Below are 19,166 nucleotides of genomic sequence, written 5' to 3'. Positions count from 1 at the left end.
TGCTGTGAACAACAAGGCTGTTAGAGTCAGCTACCCAGTGCAGAGATGTCTGCAGAGCAGTGCAGTGCAGAGATGTCGTGACAGCACCTTTTAAAGCGCCACATCTCCAATTTCCAATCAGCCAAACACCGCTGCAATTAACAGCCAGATGGAACAGCGTTTAGCTTTCATGAATATTAATGAAAATAGAGTTCCGATACCTGGAAGGTCGCTGCTCGCTGTAGTCTCCTATCTACAGGAGAATCGCGCGTTTCTCCCAATTCCCTTTTGACAACGCCTTCGGGAATCTTTCACCGGACGCGGCGTCACGCTGTGTTTTCGTGTACGGGGCAATCGGTCACAAAACCAGATAAAAGGAGACGGTGGCATTTGGGAAGCAGAGCTCGGGACTCTCGACGGGGGACGCGCCCAGGGGCGAGGCGGAGCCTTGGGCAGGTTTCACACGGCAGAAGGGAAGCCGGGTGTCAGCTCACAAACGCTTTCTACAGGTCGCGAGCTGAGGCTCAGGAGAGCCGGGCTGTCAGCGTGGCTTTATCGCACGCTGCTTGCTGGTTCACACGCCCGGCCTGGCTCTGCACAGGAGCCGGGGCCTGTCATGTAGGGGTCAGACAGGCTGGGACTGGCTGCAGCACTGGCAGGGCAGAGACTAGGGGTCATATCAGGGAACTATCTTTTATCAGTGAGGACCAGGGGAAGCATAGCGGGCAGGGAACGCAGCCAATCAGACGGCGGGAGTTATTACCCACCTCCGTCCCCCTCCCACTGTTTCAAAAATTGCCATGGGATATTTAACAATCACAAGGAGTCAGCTAGTTTTGTGTGATGGTGTAAGGCCAGTCTGGCAGCTAAACTACAAAATTCTTGTTTCAACTTTCCAGTTTTGTTAACTGAGAGGAACTACACCACCAGCAATGTGAAGATTGTCAAATAATATATCCTCCAGGCACCATGTGCTAGCGTGACATCACCTGTACAGGTACGGTCAGCAACACCTGTACAGGTACAGTCAGTTCATGTGCACATTGGCTCATCACATCAACAAGCTTCCAAGCAGACATTACAATAACATGAGTATCAAAAAAATATATATAATTTTTACAGCATATATACAGTATGTACAGTGCCCAACCAAAAGTATGACAATGGAATAATGAAATTAGTTATTTTTGCTATATCCTTAAGGCATTTGGATTTGAGTCCCCTCATTTTCAGCTGCACAAATTTAAGTTAACGGATGAACTTGAAAGTGAACCAAAGCAACCAAGTCCAATATTTGATTGCATGGGCCTTAAATGCAACAACCGCTTCAATCCTATGATCCACTGACATCATCAATCATTTTCTATTTTCTATTTCCCCCCCCCCAACTATACGTCCCTGCCAAATCAATGCCACAGTGCAGTGCCCTACTTTTTAGGGTAGTAAATGTGGGCAGCCTGACTGTCACTGAGTGTGCGCTAATGTACCAGATCCTAATGAGATAACGCTAATGGAGCTCATCTCACTGAGTTAATGTTAATGTAGCCAACCTCACCGAGTCAGGTTCAGGCAGGCGCCTCACCTGCTTCTTCCTCTTCTTCACCTTCGGCAGCTTGCCCTCCTTCAGTTTGCATATCTTCTTCCGCTTCTGCTGTTTAAGGGAATTATCCTCGGAGAAAAACCTGTCCAGGGGCGTGAGGGGCGTCGTTTCAGCTTCATCCTCCTCTTCCTCATCTGCGCAGGGAGGCAGACACAATCTTAAGGCAATCGCATATGCAACAAATACAATTTTAAAAAAATGTCTACGAATTAAAAACAAATTCAAGATACGGATGCGCCTACCTATGAGCAAACACATGTTGAAAACATGTTTGGGCATGTGTAGATAGAAACACTGAATGAAGGCACAAAAAACGCAGAAACAGGGCCACCTGACTGGTTAATAAAGCTGGGAACTGTTACATTCCAATTAACATATTTTTAACTCACACAAAATTTTCCCTGGGAAAAATTTTTTTTTGCCCCATTTGGCTACCATTTTTTGGTAGCCCACTCAAGAAAGACTACACAGACCATGAGTATGTTGATCTGAATCTCAAATAAGGGCTGGCTGCATTTGAATGAACAGTGGACGTTCCTGCACTCTTCAATAAATAAATAAAAAGGCAAGTAACCCTGGAAAAGGACATCTATCTGAACAGAAAAATAAACATCTTAATCAGCGGACAGGAATCAGATTGCATTAACAGCACAGAATTAATTAAGAGAAGTCTGCATACTGATAGCTCTCATTTCCATGCTTTATTTAGCACAGAGATGTTTCAAGCCTATTTGCTCTCCATCAGATTCAAGCAACACACATAAGAACAGCACCTTGAATACCCACAGATCACCATTTTACAGTCATATATATGATCGTGAAAAAACCATTTTATTATTTCCGTACATATATACAGTACAAGTATAGTGTCATAAGGGTATAAGGATGACACAATTAACATATTTATTAGTAATAAAATATACACTCTAACCATACAGCTAGAACATCACAGGTTAAGAACCATCATAATCTCATAGGTGACCAATAGAGGCACCTATACGTAGTCTCAGTGCAGTTGCTCAATTCATTATATTCAAATAGGAGTCTGCAAAATCATAATTAAAAATATCATCATCACATGTGAACATATCTCACACCCCTGGTCATTCTATCACACTAGTTGTTAAATTGCATATGGATTTCCTGATGAGAGAGGCCTTATTTAAAAAAAGCCTTATGTCAAAGTCCCCAGCAGAGAGCACAGCGCAAGGTGGGACCGTCCCTTTGGGCGTGCGACGCCACCGCAGACACACGACGGCGCAGACAGGCTCCTCGCCGGGGCGACGGAGCCGCCCGCACACTCCCGGCTTCATGTGCAGTCGATGTAGGTCACGGAGAACAGACGCGCCTCAGACAGAGAATTACCATAAAATGCCAGTCCTCATGGCTAATTTACAGCGCGGAAGGGATGCGGGGAGGAAAGCGCACCGAGAGCTGCTTCCGAATTCCAAACACCGCGTACCAGAACGCTGCCTCTCCCTGTCCGCCTCCTGGAGGTCAAATTAAATTCACCTTTAATGACCCCAGTGTTCAGTGTGGCCAACGAAAGGTCATTCTGAACCCCATTGAATCCACGGTTCAACATCCACATTCACTCATAAACAGAGAAAGATGACTGTTCTATCCCTCCCCTCAATGAAAGGAATCAATGGTTTCTCGGTAGCACTGGGGGATTTGTATTGCTAAAGCAACAGCCGACTATGCCTGCAGAACTTGCGCTGGGCTTGATTGTTCAGATATACGTATAAATATCTTCTCCCTTGTAGGGATATGACACAGGGTATTCAGGAGATATCATAACTCATGAGTTCCGAATGATGCAATATATAGAAACAAAACTGCGCACAGTGGAAATTTGCACTTAAGTATTCAGCAGGAAAGCCACCAAACTTGGATATAGTGCATAATATCATCCTGCCAAACTGGTCTCCAAAATTCATCCATTATTTTCCTAGATCAGAAATTGCCAGAGAGGGATGTTCTTATGAGGATACAGTTGCCGAGCAGGTGATCTTATCCACGGACATTCTCAAGGCTTAAAGTTTTTTTTTTAATTTAAGGTTATCCATACATACAGCTGAATATCTGCACAAGTAATTCAGGTTAAATAAAATGCTAATGACATGCCATGACAAAACAGCACAACCCCACCCAGTATATAACTCTGTAACTTTCCGGCTGCAAGTCCAGCATCACTTTACTACAGTAACAGCCACATCTGAGCAACGAGCCCCTTTTAAACCCAGCTACGGCACCTTTAAGTTCGGTGCACTCAATGCGCAAGCCCGGCCCAGCTCCCACACCGGACTCGAGGCTTGATTTGCGAGCCTCAGAAGACGTTTCCCAGCGTCGCTCCGATGCTGGACGGTGCCAAGTATCAAAGGGGGGGGGGCTTCTGTATGGCTGCCAGGTAAGAGGAGCTGGCGCCCGGCCCTGTGGAGCGCAGACCCGCAGCTCAGGTTTGGCACGGGGCCCGCGCAGGATCGCAGACGGTAGCATCGCTGTGACCTTCCCACAAGGGCTCCGTGTCCAGCGCACTCTATTAGATGCTAGATTCATTGCGCTCCCCTTGCTAGGATAGTCGCTGTTAATGGGGAAAGGCAATAGCCTTCTGACAGCCTCCATAAGAAAATATCTGCTTAATGCTGCCCCGACCACTAATGTAAGGTGAGGGGAACGTGCAGAACTCTCTGTGTCCAATGGGCATTTATAGAGTCCTATTACCTCTTTCCCTTCTTGAGTGTATGAATACGACAGTGGCCCAGTGGCTCCCTGGGAATTGTAGTGCCATGCAAAGAAGAAAGAATGTCAGACCTGTTCATTAAAAGAAGTATGCACACTGAAACATAAAGGGATCTGGTGGTATCCTCCCCCTGAGGAAATCATTTAAAAATTATACCTATAAACGTCCTGACAATTCATCAGAAAGCCTGCACTGGGGCTTGCAAGAGCCACGGGACTTATTTGTCAAACTTATATAAAACGATTACGCGAGGGGAACTGGCTTCTAGCCCTACCAAGGTATGTGTCAACCAACTATGCCAATTTAAACCAATTTAAACCAATTCCCATCAGCTTTTGTAGAGTGGCAGCATGCTAACTAGTATGCTAACTAGACTAATGGTTTTAGTTAGGTTAGTTCAGTTTGCATCATTTAATCCACTCTGAAAGGCAGCCAGACACTGTTTCACCTCACAAGTTCTTCTCATTTAGCTTCATCAAGTACTGAATAATACATTTTCACTACAGAATTCTCTCACACACTTGCAGATTGCAGAACTTTCACTGTTCATCATTGCCTTAAAAAACCGGGCACCAAAGGCATCAGTATACTTATGATAAAAATTACATTCATTTTTATCCTAAAGGATATGATTACATTGTAGTGAATATGATATTTAGACACAGCATCAAAGTGCAATATTTTGCAATGATGCATGGTAGGTACTGTACAAGTAAAATACTTTACCTGAGCCATTACAAGAGAATCCCTAATGGCTAAAGCATTTATTCTCCAACTCAACCCCTTTACCCACTCTTAGTAGTAATACGAGCTTAATTTTCATTTAGGGGCAAATCTTTCCCAAATATTTCCATTTGGTTATCTGCAATCACACACACATGATACATTCATGAATACGCTAACTGATAGAAGGAGACCAAATAAAAACTATGGAGGGTAGTGATGCAACTTTCTGGTCTCAATTCGATGTGGATGAAAAAAGGTTTTGCAACAATTTCTCCATACTCTGCCAAAACCAAATTAAAAATATTAATTTTGTCATTATCAAATTGTCTAGCTAGCTAACATTTCACCCTTGGTGTTTTTTAAAGAATGTTTTACAAACAATGTATTTTAAAACATTTATGTCTCTATTTCTTTAATGGGTACTGAATTAAGTGGCTAGACAAGTTTAATAATAGTTTAATAATATTAACAATAAAATAGATCACATGTGTAAATAATTACTACAAAGAACCAAGTCTTTAAAAAAAATCCTTATTTTTAGATATAATTTCACCTATTGCTTCCATAAGGACTTTGATACTCATTTGTTGTGGTAGCACTGGTGATTCAGCCAATGTTAATTTGGCTCAGGTTGAGATCGTTTGGTTATGGTACAGTAAATCATAATTATTTTAGCACAGTTTACCTCTGAGCAGTCAGCAAGTGCTGATGCCCATTAGCAAAGGCTGCTGTACGTTTGTACTCGCACAAATCCGCACATAAGACATAAGCCGGATTCAAAACTGGTGAAGCAAGACACAATACACTTAATTTATTGTGTATTTAATAAGTGTTTCTGATGTTTAAAAGACTAGCCAGCTGCCGATATGGTAATAGGTGTTGGTTTGAACAGTGGCTGTCACGCTGGGAACATTCTGGAAGCCTGATGCACATGCACAGACGCACAGACCTATTCAGGTCTGAGGGGGAGATGTCTACTTCACAGCGCATCATTAAAATAAAAAAACAGCTGCCTATGAGATAGAGGAGTTCCAAGAATATCTTTTTTGTGTCTGAGACACAAGACACGTCTCCAGCAGCAGCACGTCTCAGTGCTGCGTTCTGCTCTTGATCCTTTGCCATCTTTATTTCCTTCTATCCAAGACACCGAAACATTCAGATGTTCTTCCGTCACATTTCTTCTCGATTTCTCTGCCGTTTCCTGATAAAATGAATCAATGGCTCAATTTTTCTTTACATCTGCTCTTGCTAACCTGTGAATCGCTCATACCAGGGTTGCTCATTTTGGTCATCTGTCCAGTCCGGCTCACCACCCTTACAGAACTGGACCTCCTCAAGTGCTTCTCTTTCTCTCTCTGATCATTGTGCTCTCCCTTCTTGGGTGCCCAAGACTCCATTTTAGGTCCACTTCAGCTTCAAGTCTATTCCAACTCCATTTACTAACCCCCATGGCTTCTTCTATCATATCTATGCAAATGACGCATGTCCTAACCTTTTTTTTTTTTATTTCACTTGCTCTCCCTCAAGTGCCATTTCAGTCCCGGTCAGGACATATCCAAAATATCATCTCCCTATCTAAAATATATTTTGTTCTCTTTTTTTTTCCTGCTGCTTAATCCTCTTCTGTCAACATGAAGTCTGTCACTCACATTCCCTCTTCTACAGATAAGAACATATGAGGGTCCCTTCGTAACCTCTCTATGCTTCTGGGAACATTTCACATTTACTCGTGTTACCTCTTCGCACTGTGCAATATGCATAGAGCACATCCATTTCTAACAGCATATTCCACACAAGTCCCCGCTCAAGGCTTTGGCCATTTCTTTCTCATTTTTTGCTAGCCCTGTGCACTCCACGATACACATTGTACTGTAACATTTTCAATACATAAATGACAATAAGCAAATGTTAATTAATGTTATCAAATGCAGCTCTCATTAGTTGCGTCACCTTTGTTCATTTGTTAAATTCCCAGTTTCTGAGGTGCCTTTGTCCCATGTGGCATAATTTCAAATCTACAAGTGCACATACTGTCCTAACCATGTGCACTCAATAAAAAAACTGATGTCCAGAAATTCATTATTATTTCCCCACCAATAATGTTCTATTGAATGTTACTGAAATCACACAGTTGCCAACAACAATTAAATCGCATATTTTCCTGTATGATAAATATTATTAAAAACAAAATGATTAAATATTATTTAATTATATCAAGTTTTTTCTTTTAAGACGTGTCGATATATACACAGAGTGGTAAGCGGGAGACAAACAAAAGAAACAAAAAAAACAAAACAATCATGAATCTCTTGCATCACAGCTGAATAACCTTCACAGCAGAGCAGGATCAGCACAAAGATCACTAGACTAGCTCTCCACCTCTCCCCCATACAGGACCCAATCCGTTCAGCGAAATTACACTTCGGGGCTGTAATATTTCTTCCTCAAATCCTCAATTAAGCCTGAACCTCAGCGGCAATAAAAAATAACATGCAAATAGGAGGGGGGTGGCGACGAGAGAATCGATGTAGCTTCTAGTCTTTCCTCCACTCCAATCTGTCATCAATTTAGGCAAAGCAAGCAGCTATCTTGAGGAAGGGGGGGAAAAAAGCTATGAATACATTGATTTTACTGAGGTAAAACAACACAGCGGTACAGAAAAAAAAGAGATGGTATTGGTCCAGACTCTCGACTGTACGACATTTTATCACAGCACCTCCACTCTGACACAGACACTGACTCTGACAACTGCGGGCCCAGACATTTCTGCCCGAGAGATTGATAAGCCTGGCACAACAGCCACTAAATGACACTGCCTGACAGGCCCTGATTAACAAGCAGAGTCAGAAACCTCTCAACAGTGATGCGCAAATTCACAGGGAGGGGGTTGCAAACGTCTTAAATGGTCTGTCCTATTTGGGTAGCGTCTGGTAGTCTGCCATAGGCTTCCAGATGGCTTTGGGGGGCCCATTTCATAGGCTGACAATAATGTATTCAAATGGTGCGATTATATGGCACTGCATCACAGGTCTCTCACAGAAAGCAGGTCATTTGATAAACACCAGCGAAGTAATTTCAAAATATAGTTTCATCTATCAATTTTATGGCTTCCATACAACAAGGTATTACTGCATTGGAAAGAAAATACTGTAAAGAGATCTGCATATGATAAGTTATTGATATCCATAAGACGGGCACAAAGGTGTATATAGCCACATTTTATTTATTTATCTATTGTAAATTTGAATATGTTGCCATAGCTTTATTGAATGGTCATTCTTAGCAAGCATCTACTCTTGAAAAGGCCACCAGGAAGGTTATGAAAAACTTAAACTGCCCCAGGCAAGCTTAGTTACCGTTTTGTGTGCTTCCTGTTTATGGCACATATTAACAATAATGTAGTTATACTGACAAGATGATTAAATATAATAGATACAAAGTAAACCTTATCTGCTTAGTCTAGTAAACAAAACAGGTGACAGTATCTTTGAAGCATAACCAAGTAACACATGTATTTGTAAAACTCTGTTGTGACAAGGAAGTGTGGTTACTGATATAGAGTATTTGGCATAAGAGAGGTGTCATTTATTGCAATATGACTATAACTAGTAAATGTTACTGCCCTGTATTAAAAGCAAATGTTTTAGCGGGTTTTCCAAGAGAGATTTTGAAACAAAGTACTCCATGTCAATGATTGCAATTAAACCTAAGTCATTAAAATACAACAGATGCAGGGCACACTACAACTATTGCCAATCAAATCAGTGGTTTGTTGTAGGCTACAGTAAGTCATTAACTAGTCGAGAACTGTAACAAAATGGTGCACACAGGTATCTAAATCACGTAAACATCCCGACCCACAGTCTTTGTACATAAAATGGAGTTTGTGAAAAGACGGTCGATTTCAAGTATAAAAATGTACCCTCCTGCTCGCTGTAAATGCATCGTTTCTACAACTTCAACCAGAAAAACCCAAAATCATCTGGTAGCACCACCTCATGTTGTGGCCGCTGCCTGCAGAAAGCGCCTTCCAATTTATATATTTTTAACACAAACGGTCAGTTAAGCGTTCACGCCGGGCACCGGAGACACCGATGCAATAACGCACACTTTGGGGTCAACCATGCCCGAAAATTGGGAGCATTCACAGTGGCTGTCATTTCTGCACTCGCTCCTTTCATCCCACCTCTTCCTCGCTTTTCCAAGTCTACAATTGCGCAGGGCAAGCCCTTTTTCTCCGCATTCTACTCAGCGCGGCGGTGGATCATATCTGACGGGGGGAGCCGGGGATACACCTCCCCTCACACTGAACTCCTCTCTCACCTGGTATTTCGTCTTCAAAATCCATGTCGTCTTGTCCCTCGTCCTCATTGCTTAGCGACCCTGGCATCTTTACCGCATACGTTGTCCTTCGCGAATTCGCACTCCCTCTGTGGCTAGAATAGTATAGAAACTTAACCCTCAGAATGCCACCGTCTCATTAAACGTCTGCATAGAATTAGCTTTATATTTTCGCGAGCAGTGAGTTATATTTTCCTTTTTCAAGAAAGATGGCTGCTCTCTTTATTCAATAAGCAAAAAAGCTTCTTTCTCCCCTTGCTCTGCTCTATCCAAATCCTCCAGTCTGAAAATAAAAAAGAGACAAAAATGGAACACACATGCCCAGAAAGTGACGTCTGGTCTGTTGCCATGGCAATCCATCCCATAATTTTCTACAGAACTAGTTACTAGCTAGCTAGTCATGTTCCCTTGGTTAACACAATTTATACTAGTACGCTGGTGCTGCAAGTGGCAACAGCGGTAAGTGCCGTTCGGTCTTTCTCTTTCCCGGTTTCCCCTTAAAACTCTGTCGAATGTGAGGTTACACAAGGATAAAGGAGAGAGAACAAAACCCAGGCTTTGGATAATTACTCGCTTGCAGCTTTCTCTAAATGGCTAGCCACTCGACGTGCACGAAGATAGGAGAAGAAATGTACGAGCATAACAAAATGGATATATAAACTGACATGTAAATATTACTAAAATAATTTGAAGACAGTGCAGCTTGGTCGTGCGGGCGACCCTCCGAAAATAAGTCCTCTTTCAAAAGGTCTGTGTCTAAAATGAGAAAGACGCCGTGAATACACGTAATGCCTAACAATACGTGGGACATGACAGCCCAACTTAATAGGTAACTATAGTTGTGTCTTTGTGTGTTGCAGTCGATCGTGATAGCTACTGGTGTCAGACGCAACATCTCTCTTGAATGTCGCTATGAAACCGAATAGCTTATAGCATTTAACCATTTGATTGCCAGATTTCTTACAACAAATTATAAGCTTTTGTCCACCAATAGCATTATAAATCAGCCATGCAATTGCAGTCTATATAGCCTTCTTCCAGTTTCAAGAATGTCCGAGTACGAGTCCACTGAAAACTAGCGTTACGCACAGAGGATAGCCCTGATTGCGCACTGGCTCAGCGTGACTTTGGCAGTTGTCAAGGTTACCACTGCAAGACGCCACTAGGCAACCCTTCAGGAAATAATCAAATAAATGATTAAAAAAAAAAAAACTAGAGCAAATTTTTCTTTGTTGTATCAGTACAATTATATAATCAGGTACGTAACATTACAATTAACATAAACTTGATATTTATTACCTGTGGCGTACATCAATTCACGAATTCGCGTTTTACTTGCAGACCACAGCTCGACGCCTTCAATCACATTTGTTTTGTAACCAACTACTGGAAAAACTAGATTCGCAAGTGAGTTGTGTCCATTAGTTTTAAATAAAAAGATGTTAAGAGAAATATATGTCAAAGTTTGCATGGATGCTTTAAGGTGTTTGCAGACTACACGAAGTAAATTTCAGAAGGGTGAAATGTGCACACATACTTGATTGGGCCAAGCTTTTTTCTTTTTTAAATCTTAACAATTGTGGCAAATCCATAATTTCCATAAACACTTCCATAGGGTAGTCCCCCCATATTAAACATACATTTAGTAGGCCTACAGTTGATCCACAAAATTTGTATAGCAGCGTAAAATAGTTGGAGTTATGTCTGGTCTGAGTTCGTAGCAAAAATACGTTTTTAAAAATATTTCTTATACGTTCATATTTAACTATAAGAAATAATGAAACAGTTGAACAATAAAAGCGGGACTGAGCGCCACCTTGGGACAAAAAGTCTTGAAGGACCTACTTTAAAATGAGAAAATGTGCCAAATACTCACCCCTCCCGGAAAGGTTTTCTGCAAATTCTTCCTCCATCAGTGTCTTTCCAATCGGGGGAAATTTAAATATGTTATCCAAAAACAGAATATTTAAAATGTTAATTACACCTGCCAAAATATCTGTCTGCCTGCGGAGGGTTTTAAGATTATACTAACCCGCCAATCTCAATATTTGATATCTCTTTATCACAAATTAAGGGGTAGATTTTCAAATAAACCAGGCAAAATATTTTACTACATGGTTGTTGTTTTTTTCCATTTTCCAGCAACTCTATTCAAGCGATATCAGCGATAAAGCATGCTAATATTAACCATTTCGGAGGAAAGATCCATTCAAACTCATCACAGAAATCACAATGACATGCATAATCAAGCTGCCTCATTTTCCATAGGATAAAGATTGAACTAGGATAAAGTACCATCACAGATTACATCACCAGAAAATTGAAACAAAGTTCAATGGTTTTGTAAGGTCAGGTTGGACACTCACGCTATATTGTGTATTGGTTATTTGTGTTAAGTTGTATTTGTAGTTTTGGTTCCCCTATGCAATAGATAAGAAAAATTCTAACTTTCACAGTGCATACACAAAACTGTGCACACATGCACATTTTTATATTTTGCAACATAACATTTGTGCTCATGGCAACGTTTTTGGCCAGCCCTACAAACACAAATGTCTGTGACTGAGTGAGTGATGAAGTTACACCACGCATATCTGTGACGTTGGCCGGTTCAGTCCAGCCATATACTAGGTTTTAACCTGGTCTTGTTAAAACTAGCCCTGGGGTTTCTTTTTTTTTGGCAAATACAAAAAATATATACTAGTATACCATACCAATACCCCCGTCCTAAAAAAGTAACACTTACTGTACCAAGTGGTAAGCCAGTGCAATGCAATTGCTTTAACTGTAGCTACACGGTCATTATTCAAAACGTACCGGTGGGTGAGTTGGCGGTTGAGGGAATTACTGCATATTTTGGAACACAAACTCTTGACGCCAGAGCATTACGGCTTTACGGATTCCTCTAATTAGATGCGCAAATGAACTCCAGAGCTTCCCAGCACACTCGGAGCAACTCAGTAATTACAGCATTAGCTAATGATCTGTCCACTTTATCCGGCTTCCATTATCATTAGCCATCACTGGCCTCGAGGCTGTGGCCCGGCGCAAACGCGGCCTGCTATTCCCTTTAACGGAAATGAGGCAGAACTCGCTTTGGCAAAAGGCAAACCGTATGTTTTTCAGTTCACACCTAACCGTCGACTTTCAGAACTTCAACGGGAATTACGGAAATGTAACCGATCGCCATTTGAGAAAGAAGCCACACCACACAGGAGAGCTTCAAAGAGGATGGAGAATTTATTGATGTTAGAAAATTGGCGGGCGTGATGTTTAATCCTCATCCTCTTCCTCCTCCTCGTCCTGGTTGATCTGGAAGTAGCGAAGCTCGTAGCTCTCCTTGGTATTGGCCACCACGCGCAGCCAGTCTCTCAAGTTGTTCTTCTTCAAGTACTTCTTGGTCAAATACTTGAGGTATCTGCAGGCAAAACAGGGATGCTTATGCCGATGTGCACATAATACAGCTGGATATTCACTGAAACAATTCTGGTTAAGCAACATGTCATACTCAAGGGTGCAAAGGCCCTGCCCTACCTGTGATTCAAAGGGACAGTTCACTTTCAGAATTATTGATATTTCAGTTTTCAGTGTATAGTTTCTTTTTTTTTTTTTTTTGATTGGCCCACACACAGTTCACGTAAAATTCAAGGATTTTTTTTAGATACAGAAGGTTCTGAGTCTGTTGGCTTAACAGTGGTGGGCATCAGGGCATTTAAGAGTTTGTGTTCTAAAGCAGGAAAATACATTTCAAGTAACTCCAAAGCAGAACAAACAGTGTCATTATGCCTCTAGATGGTAATATGTGTGCATGTTACCCGATCAATTCTTCAGAAAATGACATTTAATCTTATTTTCCGTTGGAACCATTTCCTATGGCCATGCAGGCTGCAGTCAAGGAAATTGGGGCATGGCTTCCTATATCATAGGCCCTTGGAAATTAAGAGCTGATGCTGCATTAGAATTGAGAAGGAAATACGTATTGACACAATATAAAACAGATTTTTATAATAGTGAATAAACGTGTGTGTGTGTGTGTGTGATATTTATATATATATATATATATATATATATATGTTACCTGAAGTGCATTTTCTTGCTTTAGACCACAACACCCCAAATGTCCCATACATAGGCTATATATATATTTAGGCTAAATAAAATAAACTCCAGAATGTGAGCTATCCCTTCAAACTTAAGATTCTTCTAGTTACAAGGTGGTGCACACACAAAAACAGACATCATCCATGCATTTTATCTGTGTACTGTTGTGTTCATCTGAAGCACTGGTTTGCGGTGCAGTGATCGGACCAACCCACAAGCACACAACGGGGCGTTCCCAACAGCTCTGTTCAATCACAGGTTTAGGGAAATCTATTTTACCCCAAAAAAATTTTTTGCAATATGAACCTGAAACCTCATGAGAACAGGTATCTGGCACACTATGTTTGTGAAATCCCCCTGTCCCTGGGAAAAATATATATAGTTTTTATTTTACATTAATGGCCCCCAGGAAGTTGACAAGTGCATTACGGAAATACAAATAAAATATTCCAGACTACAATGTCTAGCGTTGGCAGGGCACTTTTGTCCCTTTCCCTGCAGGACTCGCAATGAGTGAAACTTGTAACACAAATTTTAGTGGCGATACAGCCCAAATAATTTGTCCTTGTTTGCCTTAAATAGCTTCGGGCTCATGCACAGCAAAACACTACATAACAATAACGATAAACTTTTCAAATACAGCGCTTCTCATAAAGAAGAACTTCCCATGAAAGACAGTCCAAAAGAAACATCGATAAAAGAAAATAAAGTAATTAGAGAATAAAAAGCGAGCCTGAAAAGATTCGTTTTTTACAAGGGATTTATAATTAAAAACCTACTACAACGCCCTGAAATTTTCTGGTAAATAATTACATATACTGAGGGCCAGGGCAGAGAAGGCAAAATCACCTTTTTGTTTTTAATTGTGTAGTGGAGACACAAAAGAAGCCATTTTCTGAAGATCTGAGAACTCGTTTTTGGCCTATAGACAGCAAGTAGCTCAGATATGTACTTAGGGGATAGTCTGTTTATTGCTGTGAAAGTAATTAATTAAATCTTAAAATGTATTTAACATCATCCAGGAGCCAATGTAGAGGAGCCCAGTTTAGAGTAATACGAGTCCTCTTGTTTTAATTAGCAGTCCAGCTGCAGCATTCTGAATAAATTGCAGGTGAAATAATGCAATTTAGACATAAACACAGAGCATTTCAATGGTCTAATTTCGAGGAAATGATTCTGAGGACAAAGTTTCCGTCTTGGAATGGCCAGAAAGATCTAATTCTATATATTTCTTAGATGATGCCTGGGATGTCTTCTTAATGTTTCCCAAAACTCAGCATTAAAAGATAACAAACAAAGCTTCTTTACCCTAGATTTGCATGAATAAAATGTACTTGTTGCTTGGTACTGAGTAGCAGGACTTCAGTAATCAAAGTGTAGCTCTGTGTCTTCCATTTCTTAGGTCTTTGAGAAAGTCATGAAGAACAACTATTTTAGTAAACAAGTATTATTGAGTGTCAACTGCACAGAAATGAAATGTAATGCACTGATTACTTGGCCAAGCAGCAGCATTAGTTTAAATAGAAAAAACTTCCCCCAATATGGATCCTTGAGGAACTCTACAGCTTATGGCAGTAGATGACACTGAGTGGTAAAAACTAAACCAGCTGGGCACCATTTCCAGAAAAACCCCCACAGTCTCTTAGGCAATTGATTAAAATAGCACAATCAACAGTATCAAATGTTACACTGAGTTCTAAAGAAAATAAAATGGAATATTCATTTGAGTCAGAATTTATCAACGGGTCATTTTCTACTTAAACACTGTAATTTTCATATTGCGACTTGCGTGGAAACCAGATAATAAATTTTCCATGAGGCTATTACTTGCGGGAGGACAAATCCATAGAAATAATCAGCTTGGTGAAGCACACGCACACTGACTTTGAAACAGACACAGTGTAGTTATTCTGGGATCTAAAACAGGATTGATTACTACAGTGATGGGACGGCATTGTGACACCTTTAGGTCAAAAACAGAAAAGCCTGGATGAACATATAGGCTACATGCTCATACAACAGGACCAGTCACCCCACCGCCGGGTCGCGATCCAAAGTGGACAGATTTATTTACACATTGGGATGCGTTTCAGGTCAGTGGCGATACGATTCATATCTTATCACTGATTTAGCTCTTGATCATCATCAATCAGCTTGGGAGAGACTGTGCTCATTCCTGAAGAGAATCCTGACATAAAATTGTGGCATTCCAACAGCAGGGGGAGAGCCCATTAGCTACTGCAAAAGGGCCTTGCAACAATGACTACATACAATCATGCAGGCTGTTCTCCAAGCTGTATTCTACAATAAATGGAGGAAATTTAAAAATATGTTATACGTTATAACGTGTAATAAACTTGACTTTTGGCAAAGTGGCAATCATAAAAAGCTACAACCTTGGCAAAGCAATTGTAACAAACAAGATCCAAAGGGGGGAAATCGAACCCCTCTGCACTCCAAACCAGACTCCTGAAAATCATGTTAGCCCATTAGGCTAATAGCAATGAGACATCACTTGTTACTACTGAATTAACAACGCTCCATTATATAAGCAGTAACATTAGCGCCCTTAATGTTATTCCTTCCATGTTAAGAGTCAGCTTACTGCATATTTTACAATAAATTCAGGTTGGAATAGAACAAGTGAGTTGCTCTGCACAGATAGCAAGTTTAATTTTTAAATCTGCAAATTGGCCGTGTAAAGTTTTACAAGAGTTGTGCAACAAAATTGCTACTTTTTCTTTTCTAATGAACAAAACACAATAACATTTTGAAAACTGCAGAGCTAACAGCCATCACCATAAAACAGTGATTTCTGCCTGACAGTGTACCCCTGCCATCAAGATCGGGGAAATGAACGCTCGTCCTAAGGATCCAAAGATTTGTGTTCTGGCTTCAATTCAATCCAAGGTGTTAACTTCTTTATTAAAAATATTACAAAAGATACATAAGCAGGTGATGCTGTGCTCAAGGTTCCCAGCATTTCACCAGTCTGGTTCAGAAGTTGAACAAGCTCCGTTTAGGTCTGCCAAATCAAGTCATCGGTTTACGCCAAAGCTGAACAGAACAAGTCGTGAAAATTCACAGGTTGTACACAGAAAATTATTACAGCACAAATTAATTCCAGAACTTAGTAACAAAAGCAAAGACCCTTGGTAGTTCTGTATACACACTGGATTGTAGGGAAAAATGACTCCACTAACTGGGCCTGGTCTCACTATTCAAACAAAGTTCTTACATACTTGGCCTTACATTGGTCAGAATCTCCATTAAATCCAGGTTATAAGTTGATTCTGCAATTCCCAATGGTCATATGTCAAATGCATGCATGCCAGGAGTTCCTCTCCCAAAAACATTCATCAGGGTGATGAAGACGGATGCTGAAATCACAGGGACTTACCGTTTCGAGAAGGGGACCTCAGAGGTCACTGTGATCTTGCTCTTGCTCCTCTCAATGGTCACTACACCACCGCCCAGGTTGCCAGCTTTTCCATTCACCTTAATGCGCTCCTGAAGGAACTGCTCCTGTAGCAAATGGGGGACACCAACCCAACCAAGTCACCACAAAGTCCTCACTCACTGCCAGTATGAATTCTTAACAACTCTGAGAAATTCTACTGGATTTGTGGGAGGGTGCAGTTGACGTATATGAGCAATTACACCCATCAAGTGGCACCAGAGCCTAGTGTGTTGTTAAGCAACTACACTTATAAGCAGAAGGGTGCTATTTCAAATTTTATCCTGTGAGGCGACCCTTTTCAGCCTGTGCCAGGGCAATCAAGCCTGAAAAATCCGAGAACCCTTTAGGCAGAAAAAATAGACCCTAAATACACAGTGTAAAATTATCATTGCAGTTAGTCATGACCTGAAAGACAGCAGGTAACTTACAAAGTTAGCAGCATCCATGATGCCATCTTCCACAGGGTGAGTACAGTCCAAAGTGAACTTAAGTACCTGCCTCTTCTTCTTCCCACCCTTCGTGGTCTGCTTTTTCTGAAATTAGAACAATAAACATTATCAAAATTTTAAAATAAAACAACCGTTTACCTCAAACTGAGCCGTGCACTGTGCTCTTGCAAAGACTGAACAGTGTGGTCTAAATTATGCCATGAATCTCACGAATTACATTGCTAAGTGGCGTATCAACGTTTGTATTTCATTGTTTCATATTTACAATGTCAAGTTTTTCGAGGAAAGCCAATTTGAAAGCAGAACTCAAGTCTGCTTCCTAGCAAACCAAATACACTTTTCCCACCCTCAATTCTGCTTTTCAGCAAGTAATAACATATTTGACAATGCATCAAACATGTTTAATCCTATTTGACACTTACACTAAAAATAAAATTCTGTTTCCTATCGAATGTTCGACAGATTGCATGGTCATCTTTTCGTGATGCAATACTTCATATTACTGGCCTTTACAGCTAACCTGTAAGCTATGTATAACTTGGGGGGGGGAAACTGACATCCTTCTAACACAAGGCAAAGCTACAGCCAACCTTACGTGCCCACAAAGACTACTGCTAGTAACAAGCAAGCTGTTAGTCCCTACTATCAATAGCTAACAGTTTATAGCTTGTAGGTGGAGTAGGGTTGTTCAACGTTACAGTGATGATATTAGCCATCAACAAACACAATATCAATCCCGTTCACACCGACGGGCTGACAGCTGCCAAACTTCCTATGTTAACAGTTGGTAAACAAATGCATGTAGTCAGTCAGAAACAAGCAGTCTAGCCAAATACTATCGATATTACGTACTAAGACAAGTGTCGCAAACTATGCAACTCTCAACGATAAATGTCTGTACCCGATAAATAAAGAAACCAGCTAGCTAGGCGAGCTAAATTAGCTAACTTACTGGGCACTGTTTCCACAGAAGCTAGAATCCGAAGGAGCTCCTCCTTCAATGAACCGCTACAATGTAAAACTCAATTCATACATTCTTATTAACCAGTTATTCTAGACATGCAGCTTCAAAACTTCAAAATTAACAACGAATCGTTATCGAACACGTACATAAGTATTTTAAATTAAAAACCACAACAGAAACGTCTCTCTTTATTCGAACTACAGGTTCCGAGTCGGCGCGTAGCTACAACGTGGTTCAATGGACCAGGCCGCACTATTAGATTCATCCACAAAAACTCTTTAAACTAAATGCTTCCGTCATAAAAAATGTAGTTTGTACTTCTATTACAAATCCCAGATTTGTGCAGCATGACTTCAGCCGGTCTAAATGGGTACCCAGCAAGTAAACATGACACATTTCAACCATTTTAAACAGATGATTTTACTGACCACCGGAGCCATTGCGACGAATTTTGCAGAAAGGAAGACTGGAACTTGCACATGCGCTTTGATATGTCCCCTTGAAATCAAGTGAAGAATAATCGATTGGATCTCAGAATCAGAAGTTGATTATTACACTTAATTCCTATTTCAAAATAAAATAGCGGAATTCCATGGTAGCATACATGGACCATGTAAACCGTAATTTTCGTGTTAACATGTTAAAACAGAAGGCCTACAAGTTCAACTGCACGAGTTGAGATTACTCCTGAAGATACCCTATGTCACCAATACAACTGTAACTGTTGATGTGATTTTCCCATACAATTTGTGAAGCTATGGAATCCCATATTTTTCAACTACATTTTAGTTACGCGGCTGAAT

General features: G+C 40.8%; 2 protein-coding genes across 2 annotated transcripts in view; both read right to left on the bottom strand.

The window, feature by feature from the left end:
• The window catches only part of chd5 (chromodomain helicase DNA binding protein 5), a 41,657-nt gene extending 31,262 nt beyond the window's left edge, over window positions 1-10,395 (bottom strand). The window contains 2 exon segments of the mRNA XM_064297943.1: window positions 1,535-1,713; window positions 9,372-10,395. Of these exon segments, the coding sequence (XP_064154013.1) occupies window positions 1,535-1,713; window positions 9,372-9,438 (246 nt within the window). The 5' untranslated portion in view covers window positions 9,439-10,395.
• A 2,215-nt stretch (window positions 10,396-12,610) lies between these two features.
• Window positions 12,611-18,923, bottom strand: LOC135233950 (large ribosomal subunit protein eL22). Its single transcript, XM_064297958.1, has 4 exons — window positions 18,792-18,923; window positions 17,379-17,483; window positions 16,891-17,015; window positions 12,611-12,807 (listed from the first exon to the last, which is right to left on the bottom strand). Exons 1-4 carry the CDS (start codon window positions 18,801-18,803, stop codon window positions 12,663-12,665), a joined length of 387 nt encoding a protein of 128 aa, XP_064154028.1. The 5' UTR covers window positions 18,804-18,923; the 3' UTR covers window positions 12,611-12,662.
• Between the last annotated feature and the right edge of the window lie 243 nt (window positions 18,924-19,166).

Source organism: Anguilla rostrata, chromosome 11, assembly GCF_018555375.3.
Source record: "Anguilla rostrata isolate EN2019 chromosome 11, ASM1855537v3, whole genome shotgun sequence".
NCBI lineage: Eukaryota > Metazoa > Chordata > Actinopteri > Anguilliformes > Anguillidae > Anguilla > Anguilla rostrata.
Note: the sequence above shows the minus strand (reverse complement) of the source record. Positions and strands in the feature narration are given on the sequence as shown.

Bases quoted from the DNA above. Each gene is read 5' to 3' on its own strand.
- LOC135233950 (XM_064297958.1), bottom strand. The intron at 17,016-17,378 runs GTAAGTTACCTG...CATTTGCTACAG, and splicing joins TCATGGATGCTGCTAACTTT to GAGCAGTTCCTTCAGGAGCG. The intron at 12,808-16,890 runs GTAAGTCCCTGT...TTTTGCCTGCAG, and splicing joins GAGGTCCCCTTCTCGAAACG to ATACCTCAAGTATTTGACCA.